This window comes from Takifugu rubripes, chromosome 8 (genome assembly GCF_901000725.2).
Source record: "Takifugu rubripes chromosome 8, fTakRub1.2, whole genome shotgun sequence".
Taxonomy (NCBI): Eukaryota; Metazoa; Chordata; class Actinopteri; order Tetraodontiformes; family Tetraodontidae; genus Takifugu; species Takifugu rubripes.
This window is the reverse complement of record NC_042292.1, coordinates 8,355,298-8,369,200: the sequence shown is the minus strand read 5'-3', so window position 1 is coordinate 8,369,200 and position 13,903 is coordinate 8,355,298. Positions and strand designations below refer to the sequence as shown.

The window sequence follows — 13,903 nt, the reverse complement described above, 5'->3', positions numbered from 1 at the left end:
GACAGAATCTTCTGCTCTCTAGTTTTTTGGTAACATAAATACCTAAATTCTTAGCAACTTTCAAAAACACCAAATGTGATTGTGGAGAAGCATTAAAGCATCCCAGACATGCCGAACTCCTCTCATCCAGCTGGACCTTGGGGGTGAGGGGGTTCTGGTCAACATGGGAACATTTGGAAACTGTTACTGCTCACAAAATGGATGGGAAGTGGAGGTGAGTTGGGGGCACGGCTGAGAGTCGGTATCATCACCACACCAGATCAGACAACAATCAGCTCCTGTTTACAATTAGCTTCAGTGAGGAGGTAAAAGGTGGAGGGAGGGAGGGAGGCACCGGGGTAACCACTTAACCAAAGGATGGCCTCCAGCACGGCTGATCATTCCCAGGATTCTCTCGGCCTGACCCTCAGCAAAAGCAAGAGGAGCACTATTTTTGAACAAACGATGAGCTTGAAAAGAAATTCAACGCATCACCGTTGGCATTAATGTCAGCTCAGAGATCTGTAATCACTTGTGACACTTTCGGGTGAGCGTTTCTGGAAGCAGCAGTTTTCTGACGTGTGCTTGGAGTATTGAAAAGATGAGAGGTTTAATCAGCTGGAGAGAGCAGTCACGGCCCGCCCGTAAGGGAACGACCATTTGCTCTTCCTCAACTCCAGTCATTTGGCTAATTGGGAGCGTCTCAGAGCACCGGAGCTGAAGTTACCCTCTGGCACTGCTCTGGATAATCAATGGTCTTGTCTGAGCAGAGGAAGGACAGAGGTATGAATGGAGGGGAAGGGGCCCGAGGCTGGAGCACGGTCGGAGGAACCCTTCTACTTCCAGGTTGAGAAGACTGAAAACACTTCCTGGACAAAGACGTGGCTCTTCAGGCCACGTCAGAAACTCGAAACAGCTGTTTACAGCAGCAAATTCTCTGTGTGGTACTGGGATTATTTTAAACTGGCAGATGAATTGATTTCACGCAGAAAGCATGAATAATACACTCCCGCCTAAAACATAAAGCGAGGGATCGTTTTCACACATTATTCCTGTGGCCTGTGGGTCTAAATTGTGTTTGTCGCCGCTCTGAACAACAGCCCACCCATCATGTGTCAACAGAGCCCTGCAGGGTCAAGAGCAAGAATCCCATCGTAATTAAAATCCCATGATTTTCTGTTTTCAGGGGAGGGGGCTTGTCTGTTTGACAATTATGGGAACCAACAATCCAGAAAGGCACAGCCTCTCTTCAGCACAGATTAAAGGCCGTCTCTCGATTTAAATGCTACACACTGATGGCAGCTAATGAGGAAAATGAAGCAGACATTAGGTTGGTCAGAGAGGACCCCTCCCACTCAGAACCTTCCCCAGCTGGAGCTGGTTCTGTGCTCAGAAGCTAACGGCAGAACAGCCAGTCTAATGCAGCAGCATGAAATATAGGTACAGAAAGGGATCATTTGAAATTAGAGCTGGGTTAAATGACACAGGACCAACACTTCCTGTGTTTGCACAGGCATCTTTACCAGCTCAGCATACCATAGTCCCCATATTTGTCTGCTTGTATGCTGCTAAACATATGCATGAAGAGTATAAACACACACTTGGCGAGTTACTGGCTCGGTATAGGTAATTACAACCACTGCTCTCGGCGAACGCCGGCGACATTCTCGCAGAAAAGGTGCCGCAGAGGCAATTTGTGAACTCTGACACCGCTAACCTTTAAGAGCAGAAACGGCAAAATCCAAATACAGCATTTACAAGATGCAGGGAGCGAAGGGGGGGGCATGCATACACGCCTATCATCTGTGGTGTGAGGCGTTGGTTCATGGGCGTACGTGTGTGTTTGACTGTGTGTGTGTGTGTGTGTGTGTCATAAGCAGGACGGTAGGTGCAATGAGAGGGGAGGCGTGAGTGAGACAAAAGGGGGCCTCGGGAAACACAAATTAAAAGCCTTAAATGTCACTGCACACAGTATTGCTTTGCGACACAGGTCATTACTCCTAATATTATTTGCAGCCTTCTACAACATTAATAACCTGGAAAATATTACGGCTGATTGTTTCTCGGCCTCTCTGAAGAGGAACTACGTGGTTGCGGGTTTCGAACAACAAGAAGAAAAGATGCTGTGATCGAGCTGATTAAAGACATATTTAGAGACGATGTAAGGTCCCCTTTTACCTCCCACAGACGGAGACAAAGCACTGAAGCACGCTTCATTGAGAGGAGCTGAACACCTGGCACAGTCTGGCTTTTCCTGTGCCTCCATATTGTCAGGAAAAATGAATGATGTCAGCACGGTAACCTCAAGGTTCTCGGCCCCTCGACTTTCTTTTGCCGAGTCCTCGGAGGTTGGGGGGCGGAAGGATATTGGGGGGGGGGGGGGGGGGGGGGGGGGGGGGGGGGGGGGGGGGGGGGGGGGGGTGAAGATGTCTCGATAAACTGAATATCTTCAAAAAACAACAAATGCTGTAGTTTTTAAAAAAAAAAAATGTTCCACTTTAGTAAATAAGCAAAGCAAAGCTCCCAGAGAGAGGTCCATTTCTCCAGGATCACATGTTCCATCCTTGCAGTGGGTGGGGTCAGAGGGGTGGGGGTTGACAGTGCTCCACCTGTCTGTCACAGGTCCGCCACTTCAACCTTTATTTTACCTTCTGAGTTGTGCAGACTGTTGGCGTAAATGCTGCGGAGGCTAGCGACGCGGTTAAGTTTCCACGCTTTACGTTTGGCTGCGTCCCCCCGATGGCAAGAAGAGAGAAAAGAGGGAATGATAGAAGATTAGAAAGAAGGATGGAGTGAGGGGCGGAGACGACATTTGGATCAAAGGAAAGAAAAAGGGAAGAAAAGTGAGACAGGTGTAAAAATAACAGCAGCAGTTTGGGGGTTGGTCCACAGATGAGGGCGTGGTCTCTGGTGTTAAAGTGGGAGGGGCCACTGAGCACAATGGAGGGTTAAAATTGAGTTTGCAACATAACAAAGACCAGAAGAGCGACAGAACTTGAACCGTCATTGAAGTGATTAATCGTTATGTTTCTGCACATGTTTTCATCTCCATCCGAGGGTCCTGCTGCAGTTTTGATTGTGCCGCACGCTCCGTGACCTCTGACCTCTGCTCCTTTCAATGCTGCGCTGTTCCATCTAAAACACACACATCTTTGTAATATTTTCTCCCCTGGAGCTACTGGGAGCATTTACCCAGAATGAAATGTAAGCGTGACGACGAACACCACGCCGGGCTTCAAATGTTACCGTGCTTGTTTCCACAGTCGAGCCCCCCCACCGTCAAATCACTTTACAAACAAATCACAGGACGCCGCTCACCGCTGCAGGAGCTGACCTCCGGCACGTCATACGTGTGGAAAAGATCAGAATCTCCATCCCAAAAGAGTGTTTGGATTCTTTTAAGGCTTTGGAATCAGACGGTCGCTTTAAAGCAGTGATTTTAATTCCAGCAGTGACTTTCATCCAACCTAAATATCACATTTAGAACCTAGACTTGATGATATCTCATCCAGGAGACCACCTGGGCTCTCCTCCACAGGAACCCTCTTTGTTCACCAGCTGCTTGGATCCAACTGACCCTAATTGACCCATGATGGCTGCAAGTGGAGCTCATCTCCATGATTAACCTCGACTTTAGAGGAATCTGGGTTCAGCTGCGACCGGTGCAGGTGCACGTGGATCTAACGGCTGATTGACAGACAGAGTGACGTTTGGGGCTAAACACTGGTACAAGTGAAGCTCTGACACACACACACACACACGCGCACACACACACACACACACACACACACACACACACACACACACACACACACACACTTATTTTCAGCTCCACTTGTTGTGACTGTTTCTTGGTTGAAGAATCAAAGCCACCGTGATCACAGAAACTCTCTTTGCAATCAGGAATGTTCTCCTGCTGCTACCTGTGAGGGGTCACTTCAAATACCTGAAGCTCTGTGCCTCTTCTTTGTGCGTGTGTGAGGGTGTGTGTGTGAGAGAGAGAACTTCTCAGGTCAGCTTTCAAAGCATCACGATGAAAGGAGAGTATCAAACAAAGGCTGGTTAATGAGAACAAGAGGTAAGACTGTGATCAACAGGGACTAACCAGACACAGGGGTGTGTGTGTGTGTGTGTGTGTGGAGTATTAAAGAAATGATAATAATGGTGCATTTATATGATATTATTTAGCTTATATATTTGTAATTAACCATAACCAGGATATTTTCATCAGTTTGTTTGTTGAATTTATAATTTTGTAATATTCATTGATTGATCAGGTTATTATCTGAAAACATCCTCTTGGTATCTGCATGGACACATTTAATTGAATCATTTTGGTTTGGAAACAGAATTATGTAAATTTTGATGACAAAATGTGTCTGTGCAGCTGATCACAGCCCCCAGTCACATGACCAAACACGCAGTCCTCTCAGAGCTGTTTCAACACATTTCGGATGATTCGGGCTCGTTATTAAAGTGCTGAAGAACGTGGCGGCCGGAACTGTCACTGATGTCAAAAATTCTGGAAAATCTTGGATTAACAGAGTATCCAAGAAAAAAAAGTTCAGATGGTTAAATAGTACCAGAGAAATCTTATTTTAATAATGAATCATTACTGATTAATCTAAGATTTGCGAGTTCAGAGGAGGATCCTTCAGCCTGGGTATCAGTGATATCTGGATGGGTTGTTTGGTGGTTCTACCTGGGGGAGTTGGGCCTCAGAGGGCGTTTCCCCCATGAATTACCACGAGCTTTGCTCTGACATGAAGATATTTCACGTGCCCGCCGGCTGTGACAGACGCCGGGCCGACCGCCGGCTGAGTGCGCTCAGTGCTTAATGGCTAAATTGGGAAGACTGTTACTAATCGCTTAGTGAATAATGAAACTGACACAGCTGATAAAAGATTTCAATACGCTGGATTATTTATAATATTTCACTTAAGCCTCTCTGGCTGACTAATGGGGAGGCGACGCGAAGAAGAACGTCTGTGTGACAGAAAGATAGAAGAAGAAGAGCATAAGATTTAAAAAAAAAAGAACAAATACAACAAATGCAGATATGAAAAGTGGAAATAGAGGGTGAGATAAGAAACAGATGAGAAAGAGGAGAAGGAATGTGAGGAGGGAGTGAGAATGGTGAGAGTGGAGCAGAGTGAGAACAAGGCATCCATCTCTCACTCGGACAGCTGCTTGCCCTGTCAGCTGTGTGATGCCTCCATGATGGAGGGATGAACATTACACATCTGCTGCCGCCGCCACATCTGTTCAACCAGCCGTACAGAGAGTGTGTGTGAGTGGGAGTTTTTTGAGGTGGAATGGCGACAAAGGTGTGTCCTTTGACACATTTATGAAGGTCGGGGTGAGTTAACAAGTCAAACTTGAGTCTGGCAGGTCACATGGTCGGGTTTAAAACCATATCACGCTCTTGTCAATCAAAGGCACCAAAACTGAGACGTTGGTCATGGAACCCAAAACTGTAAATATGGCAGCGGGCAGCAGCGAGCTGCAGCCAAACAAAGCCAATGCTAACTGCTCACTTCTCTGGCCACAGAGCAACAAGTGAAGAGCGTAAAAACGAAAGAAACTGCTTTTCCCTTTAATCATCAACCCTCACGTGCAGACTGATGACATGTCATCGAGGTTATGTCACAAACTGGTTCAGCGTCAAAGAGGAGACAGAAAGGTGATCAAACGGGACAGACGGATGAAGGGCTGAGGGAATGAGACGATGAGGAGATCCGTCCCTCACAGCAGAGGTCGGGGGTCTCAGATGATCACATGACTGCGTTTCCCCATCCGGGTCCAAAGTCATTATTCACAATTTCTGTGACAACTAGTTTAAAATGCAAACTTTTAATACTGAAAGCTAATTAGAAGAATAGTCCATATATATATCTTTAATCTAAATTCTCAAAGTGCGAGCTGTGAAAGTGACTGAGGTGGAAAGAAATCTGGGTAATAATAAATAATAACAGACTGAATAACAGTCTGCACATTTCTGCAGATTTGGAACTGTGCAACTGTCAGACGTGTTTCTGGGGGAAGGATTTAGCGTTCGGACCTGGGAAGGGAAAGTGTGAGGCGAGGGGAGGGGAGATGGTGTTACCTTCCGCAGTACCAGATAATCCGTCAGCTTTGAAGTTGCTGGTGCTCTTCTTCCTCCGGTGCTTCTTGCGGTTGGCGTGGGGCGATGGCGGCGGCTCCATTTTAGGACTGGTGGTGCTGGAGATACTGGGACTGGAGCAGACCGAGTCTCCCAGGCCAGTGTCTGCAATTTTAACACCAGCGCTGATTTCAGTCTCCACTCTACATTCCGATAGGTACATATGACCATAGTGATGACATCAGTGAATTTAGCAAGAGGAAGCTGAATCCTCTCCACAATAAAAGCTCAAAACTTTGATCGTGGTGATGTTTGCCCACAAAATAATGTGAATTTCGGGTATATTTTCAACATAACCTCATGAATCAGGGCCCGTCTCTATCAGGTGATCTCACAGGTGGAGTTTTTGAGCCTGTGGGGTTGGAGTGAGGCTTTAAACACAGTCTACAGCCTCTCTTTCTCTCTCTCTTGCTCCACAGCAGCTGCTGACAGCTGTGACTAGCGGCAGAATAAAATAACATTCAGATTCCATCAATATCACAGCGCAGCGGTGACGCTGACACGGGCACTTGTGTGTGTGTGCCAAGATGGCAACACCTGTGCAGGAAACACACATATACATGCAGAGCGTGCTCGCTGGCCGCAGCATCCCCGGAATGGCAGACAGCCCCAAGGACGGCCATAACTTATTTTACAATCGTTTAGTCTCAGCTCAAGTGGAAAATGTGACAACTTATCTCTGCTGACAAGATGCCATCCCCCAGAGTGCAATTAACCACCGTGGATTAACGGCCCTCCCATCTGCACGCCGCGCTCCATCCACATCACCCCCGCCCCCACCCTGACGACCGGCTCCCGCTTCCCGTCCCCTTCATCTGATCGTCTCTTCCTTTCTGAAACCCATCAACAGTTTGGACAGCGGCTGCTGCGACTTTTGTGGACTCCCCGTTACCGTCGGGAGGAACGCTACGAGTTGACCCACTGAGTCGACGTTTAGCTTCATCAGATCTTTAAATGATCATTGATGGATCATCATGCGACAGTTATCCTTTAATCATCAAAAATCCACCTGATTTATTTTGGATGAAAGATCTCTTGACCTCCAAAACTACCTCTACAACTTTCAGGTTTATGTGGTCCTGGTTCTGGTTAGAAAGAAGAAATATAGAATTATACCAAATATTCTTCACAATTAATTAGTGCCCTACTAGATCTGATATTATTCTCATTTAGGCATCATCATCTTTAATTTTAACACAGCAACAGTTTGGTGAACCTAACTGTAACTAAAGTGTGTGTACATATGTGTGTGTGTGTGTGTGTCTGAAGTTGTGTAAAAGCATTTCACAGCTTTAAACGTTATTTGAGAAAAGCTGGAGGCCACAGAGTTGACCGCAGAGCTGTCAGTCAAGTTTATCATCGTGACTACACACACACACACCCAGACACACACACACACACACACACACACACACACAACGACACACAGACTGACAGAAACTGGCCCGCAGGTGAAGCTGCACATGCGGGCAAAAACAATGGCACAATTACTGATTGCATTTACAGAATGTGTTGTTTACCTGTGCTGACTCCCGAGTTGGCGATGACCGTGGCGTCGGCCCACTGGTCGGCGCTGGAGACAGAATACGAGCGTTGGTGCATCCCCTCCACACCTCGGCTGTTGAAAGACATCAAGCTGATGCCGCTCGCCATCTGAGACGCTGAAGTGCTGCTGGTCACCGAACCTGAGGCAGGAAGTTGTGCTTATTATTTACAAGGTACTTTCAAGAACACATTTAATCTGGATTCTAGTGAACTAATAAAAAATCCTAATCTGTTACTCTCTACTTCCTGTGTCTACTTCCTGTGTGTACAGGAAGTAGAGCAACCCAAATAATTTTTAGCACATTTTATCAGGCCAGCTTGCACATCTGCTCTTATTACACATTTATAGACTGCAGCACTTGCGCAATTACGGAACGGAAACAGATGAATCGATGGGGCCTGGAAGCAGAACGAGCAGCTGTTGTTTCCTGGTTTTAACAAAAATATCTAAATAACAAACAGCAACAGAAAAGCAGACAAGCCAGGACAGACTCTCACAGGCTGGAGGTTTAAATCAAACCTTTGAGTTTGTGAGAGGCTGTGAGGTCCAACAGCCGGGTGACTCATACCCCCCCCCCCCATCACGCCCCCCCTCGTCCCCCCATTCTCTCATTACAGCTCATTTCATGGTGCTGGCTGAGTGGATCCAGGACTCTGATTGCATTAATATTCATGACAATAATTAGTACATGGAGTACAGCTCACTGAATATTCATGCTATTAGCTCGGGCCTCCTGGATCCCTGCGTGCTACCAGCATGTGTGTGTGAGTGTGTGTGTGTGTCTGAATGAGGCGCCTCATAAGCTCTGATTTCATGTGTGTGTGGTGGAGGAGCACTCATGTCTCTCCACCTTTTATTTTATGATGTCTCCCTTCAGGTAGAGAAGCCTTTCTGAGGCTGAACTCCTGCTTTTAATTTCAGCTGCTCATTGAATATTCAGCCGTTATTCGCTCACAAAGGGCAAAATGTTTAAGAGGAGCCACTGGGAGCAGCAATTAAAGATGCTAATTAAAGGAGATCTTACCCGCCGTTTGTCCGAGCTGCAGGCTGCTCATGTCCTTCGTCAGGCCGTTGGTTTTAGGGCTCGGGACGGCAGCGCAGGTGGACACGGCCCGCGGAGGCCTTTTCCCCGGCACCTTAACTGTGGTCCTCAGGAGGTCGATCTCTTTACCGTGGACATTCTGCATGTAGTCCTGAGAGGGAACAAATAATGTTCACGGTCCTGGGTGTTGCACACATCTTAAATCATGAAAGTTCGACAAACGTGTGTAAAGTAGATTCGTGATGGTGATGCGGTCAATTTCAACTGAAGCGCCGCTTCATTCTTTCGCTTTCATGAGCATTAGCGCTGTAGAATTTCTTGGAAACCACGACTTACGCTCAAAGACAGATTCTGTTTAAGGCTATTTTGTATTACTCAGTAGAATTGTTAACATGGTTAAAATCAATAATCGGACTGCCTTCTTTCAATGAAAGCAAATAAAAAAGACCATCGCTGTGAGTTTCTTCTTTTTGGTGAGAATGAATCAGTTAAAAAGCAGCTAAATCCTCAAATCCTACAATAGAAACAAAGAAGCGATAATCCCTCAAAGCAGCAGTGAAGTGGCGGCTGACGCCAGCTCTGATACGGCTCCGCCTTTTTTGTCCAACACGGCCGACCACAGCTGGATGCCTCTCCTCCACTCAGGAAGGGGCGGATCAGAGAAGAGAGTGAAAAGAGAAGTCGGGGTATTAACGAGGGACGAGAGGCGACCATCCCTGGATAAGGGGCGAAGCGCTGGTGCTGACCCGTCGGCCTCCTCTTCAACATGAAGGAGACGAGGAGAAACAAAGCTCAGGCTCGGCTGGAAAAGAAGGCCGGTGTCGCCACTCAGGTCACCTTTTTGAAACAACAACACGAACCCAATTAAGGAATCTTGACCCTCCGACGACCATTTTGGGGAATGAAGACCCTCATTTTTCGGCTCTCAAACACTTATGGGCCCTCACAGAAATAGGACTATCGGAGCAGGATCATAACACACACTCCCTCAGGTTGTTCCGCCTCCTTCTGGCTGCTCAGCTGACAAAGGGCCAATTCAAAGCCAAGTGCTCTCGACGGCGGCTTAACAAGCCACCGGAGAGCCCTCGAGCCAGGGGCCCGCTGGGTAAACCCTCTGCACACATGCACGCACACACTTCCCTCCGACAGATTGACCGAGGTAATTGAGTCTCCATTTGCATCGAGAAGCTTTCATCATCGGCCCGATCTCCCACAGCACACGGCGACGTCCAGGAGGGATGTGTGTATCGACCAAACGCCGCCTGCAAATGATCTACAGTGCTCATTTTATGACGGTCTCGGATAGAAAGAGTATTCACTTCTGTGTCCTGCCAGCTTACGCGTGTGTACGTTCAGTCAGTACAAATGGAGGCATAAACATCACCATCAGTGGGAAAGATACACGGCAAACAGAGCGCCAAATACTGCTGATCTGACGAGGCCCAGATCAATGGAAAGGGAGAGGGTGAGGACGGGAGACAGGAGAGGGAATAAGGAAGAGGAATGGAGGGAGAGATGATGTGACAGAGGTGTACAAATGAATATAAAACCCAGGTAGCTAAATCTCGCTCAGCTCACTGCTGAACCTGTGAGAAAGATGAGAGAAAGATTGTAGGCGGAGCTTCTGACTATATTAAAGTAATTACAATGTTAAACACACATCAGCTAATGCAGCTGAGCTGGTAACTTCGATAATCTTGAGAGTGTCGTGGAGCAGAAGGCTTTATCTGCAGTACTGTGTGTCAGTGTCTCCCTGCAGGGGTCGTGGCTACAGTAGGAGGTCAGTCCACAGGTACAGAACCAGATTTGTCCACCAGGCTTTCATGATTTAAAGTGAAAAATGGCCCATCTTCACTTTGGTGGAGCTTTTTTCTCTTGCCAAATAGGTGGCATCTATTGCCTTCCACTTAATTAGCAGCATTAATGTGATTTCTTTGCACATAGTCGGGCAATTAAGGGCCCTGATTGAGTTTCATTCGATTAGCCTCTGCAAACATGCTAATTGATGCCTGAGATGCAGATGTAATGCGCTCACAGCAAACCTGGATTTTTGGTGCTGCAGGGGGTTTGTGTGTGTGTGTGTGTGTCGATGTGTTAAGTGATGAGTTTTAACACTAATTTAATGCATCAGCTGCTCGAATTGGTGACGGATGTGTGCATTTGAGGTGAAGCATTTCGTCAGAGTGGAGAGGGACTTGCAACAACTGGAACACACACAGAAAAAAAGAGGTGAACAGTAGGTGTGTGTGGGTGGGTGTCTTACATGCAGGCTGGGGTGGTACGTGAGCAGTCCGTTGTCACACAGTGTCACATACTTCTTCTTCCACTCCTTGTTGAGGGATTTACCGCTTCTCTTCAGCAGCATGCCCTGCAACACATCGGCGTTAACAACATTAACCCTCCGAAAAACTGACAAAGGTTCGCTTCATATGGTGACAGCTGAATGGAGGCTTGAACATTTAGAGAAGACACAAATGTGGAGACTTTTGACTGGAGGGCTCTGTCAGCGGAGCAGAATTAAACCTGCATCTGAGCAGAGGAAAGCACGAGAAGCCGTGCGAGAGAATGTCTGTGCAGAGTTTTACTGTCTGAGCCTTAAAACTCTCATTTCAGACTTTGGATCAGGACTTTTGCAGCCCACTTAAATTCTTCTGCACATTTTGACCTTCTGATTCTCCGATTCTGCCATTTGTGCAGTAAAATTACACTTGAGAAGCTCTGGTCTGAAGATAACGAGCTGAGATAACGAGAGAAGTTAATCTGGACAGAAAACAACGTTTTAACATCAGCTGAAAGCAGCGGCGAGAGGAGAAATCAGCAGTTATTTAATTGTCTGGCTCCTTTTTCCCCCCTCTCTCCTACGCACATCAGCTGCGGCTGACTGACCGCTTAAACCGAGCCACTGCCCGGCGCTCGCTCGCTCGCCCACCCACACTTCATTTAAGCCAGATTCATTAGGCTAGAGAGAAAGAGAGCAAGAAGGTCAAAGAGAAAGCGAGAGTGAGAGAGGGATGGAAATGGGAGAAAGATGAGAGATCAAAAAGAGAAGTAGGGGGAGAGTGTGAGGCAGCGGCGGCGGGGGATAAAATTGTCCACTGATTAGCAATTACAGCCGCGCTACCACGCGTGTCACTTCACTGGACCTCTACAACATTAACACTCCGACAGAGGATAATAATAAAGCCCAGCCGTGAGGGGAGGGGGGGAGGGGAGGCAGAAGTGGAAGACGGGGGGGAGACGGACAGTCCGGCTGATGGACGGAAGCCTGCTCGCTGCTGCCCTGACCGCTCAGCTTTCATTAAGGTGGTCGTTGTTGGTGGGACAGAGCAGCGTGCCCGGGGTCATCCGCGCTGCCGGTGACGGCAGATTTGGTGTAATTGGCGATGACATAATGCCAGGAAGCAGCAGCTCAGAGTGACAAAGAAGAAGTGGAACTCGAGCAGTGGCGCTGATTATCGCCCGTGTCCCAAAGATACACCAAGGATGTGAGAAATGAGAGAAAGTGATGGTTCCTGGTGTCCCAATACTTTTCCATTAGAACTAAAGTCCATCTTTGAAGCTTCATGAAGAAACTGAAGATGGAAAAACACCCATGAATCATGTGTGGTTGCTCAAACGTCTGAGATGGAGGACTTGTCACTGTCTGAAAAGCTCTTGGTGATGTTAAAAAAGCTCTGTTGAGATTAATGAATGAATGTTAAAACATTGCTGATCATTTGCACAGCTTACACCAAACAATATCGTTCTTCTGTTAAACACTCATCAAGGCAACCACGTTAGCAATGCGGTATGAGTATATGTTCTACATTTTGACCATTTAACAAAGAAAAAGATGAATTAGATCCACGATCAGAGTTATTTTTGGCCAAACAGGAAGTGTTGGATCGTAAAGAACAGCTGAAAGATTCATGCATGACTTCATGAACTTCCACTGGTTTAACAAATTTCACTACATGTCACGAATAAGTAAAGCAGACTGGTGTGTGTTGCTGTTATGGCGTGGGGGTGTGTGTGTCCACCCCCACGGTGCGCTAAACGCAACTTGACGAGCTTCCTACTGCTGCAAAGTGAAAGCTGCCGGCAGCCGTGCAGCTGTCAGGCCAGCTGATCATCCATTACTGCCTGTTAGTGAGCGAGCGACATGTTTGCAGGCGGGGGGGGTCCAGGGGTGGTGGGGGAGCCTCCAAATAGGGCCGCTTTTTAGGTCAGCTGATTACCCCTGAGGTTTTGATCAATTTAAATCAAACAGAACCGGATTAAAATCACACCTACTGTGTTAAAAAAAAAAAGACAACTACAGCAGTTAGCTAGTTAACTAGCATTCCATGCATGTTTAGGCTAAAATCAGAGAAGTTCAAGAAAGTGGAGAAAAGGTGGAATGAGGACAGCAACCACATTTAACAGGCTCCAGACAACATGCTTCAGTTAATGTCACAAGAAAGGGTTGTCACTCAAAACGCTCGGTCCTAAAATAATGGCAAAGCTAACTAGCCTGTATAATTTCACAATAAGCTTCAGGATTTGTTCATTCTTTCCTTCATCATGAGACACAAATAAATCAGCACGGGCAACAACATGAATTTGCTTTTCATCGTGAGAACGTCAGACACATTCCACATAAAAGGCGGGTTGAGAAGGTCAAGATGAGCCCGACGCTGAAGAAGAGCGCTGATCTCGACCACTGCAGGCCTGGACTCAACTTAAGTGAGGGCTCAGACAATATTTCTCACACTTTTCCATCTAAACCTGGTATTTGGGGAGTCAGACGTCAGCAAATTAATTTTGGCCATCCATCCCGGGGAGGATAAGTGATCGGTTTGCTCCGGGGGAAGGCTAATTGAACGCTGCATCAAAAACCTTCATGATGGGTAATATCTTTCATTATTCACCTCCCCCGGCTCCATGACACACACATGCGTCGCCGCCTATCTTACCTTCGGAGAGGGGTGGGGGCTAAGCTGGCAGCCATGACAGCTCACCAGGTCTCCACATGGGAAAATAGATGTGGGGAGATAAATACATCGTCACATGGATTCTCTCCTCGCCGCACCGAGGCACTTCCAGGCCTGGTGAAGTATTGTGGCGTAGTGCTCAGGAAAAGGTCGCTTGCTTGCGGGTGCAAGGAGATTAAGTCATTTGTTAGGCATTCCAAAATGTCCAAGGCCATTAGTGG

The 13,903-nt window shown here is 47.2% G+C and overlaps 1 protein-coding gene across 5 annotated transcripts in view; it reads right to left on the bottom strand.

Moving 5' to 3' along the window:
* The window catches only part of agap1 (ArfGAP with GTPase domain, ankyrin repeat and PH domain 1), an 82,714-nt gene that overhangs the window by 15,156 nt on the left and 53,655 nt on the right, over positions 1–13,903 (bottom strand). For 4 of the 5 annotated variants that reach the window (XM_029839649.1, XM_029839650.1, XM_029839646.1 and 1 more), the window contains 4 exons: positions 10,994–11,098; positions 8,713–8,881; positions 7,663–7,827; positions 6,086–6,247 (listed from right to left, as the gene is read on the bottom strand). In XM_029839649.1, the coding sequence (XP_029695509.1) occupies positions 6,086–6,247; positions 7,663–7,827; positions 8,713–8,881; positions 10,994–11,098 (601 nt within the window). The remainder of the gene's footprint in view (positions 1–6,085; positions 6,248–7,662; positions 7,828–8,712; positions 8,882–10,993; positions 11,099–13,903) is intronic. The other variant, XM_029839647.1, reaches the window with a different exon arrangement.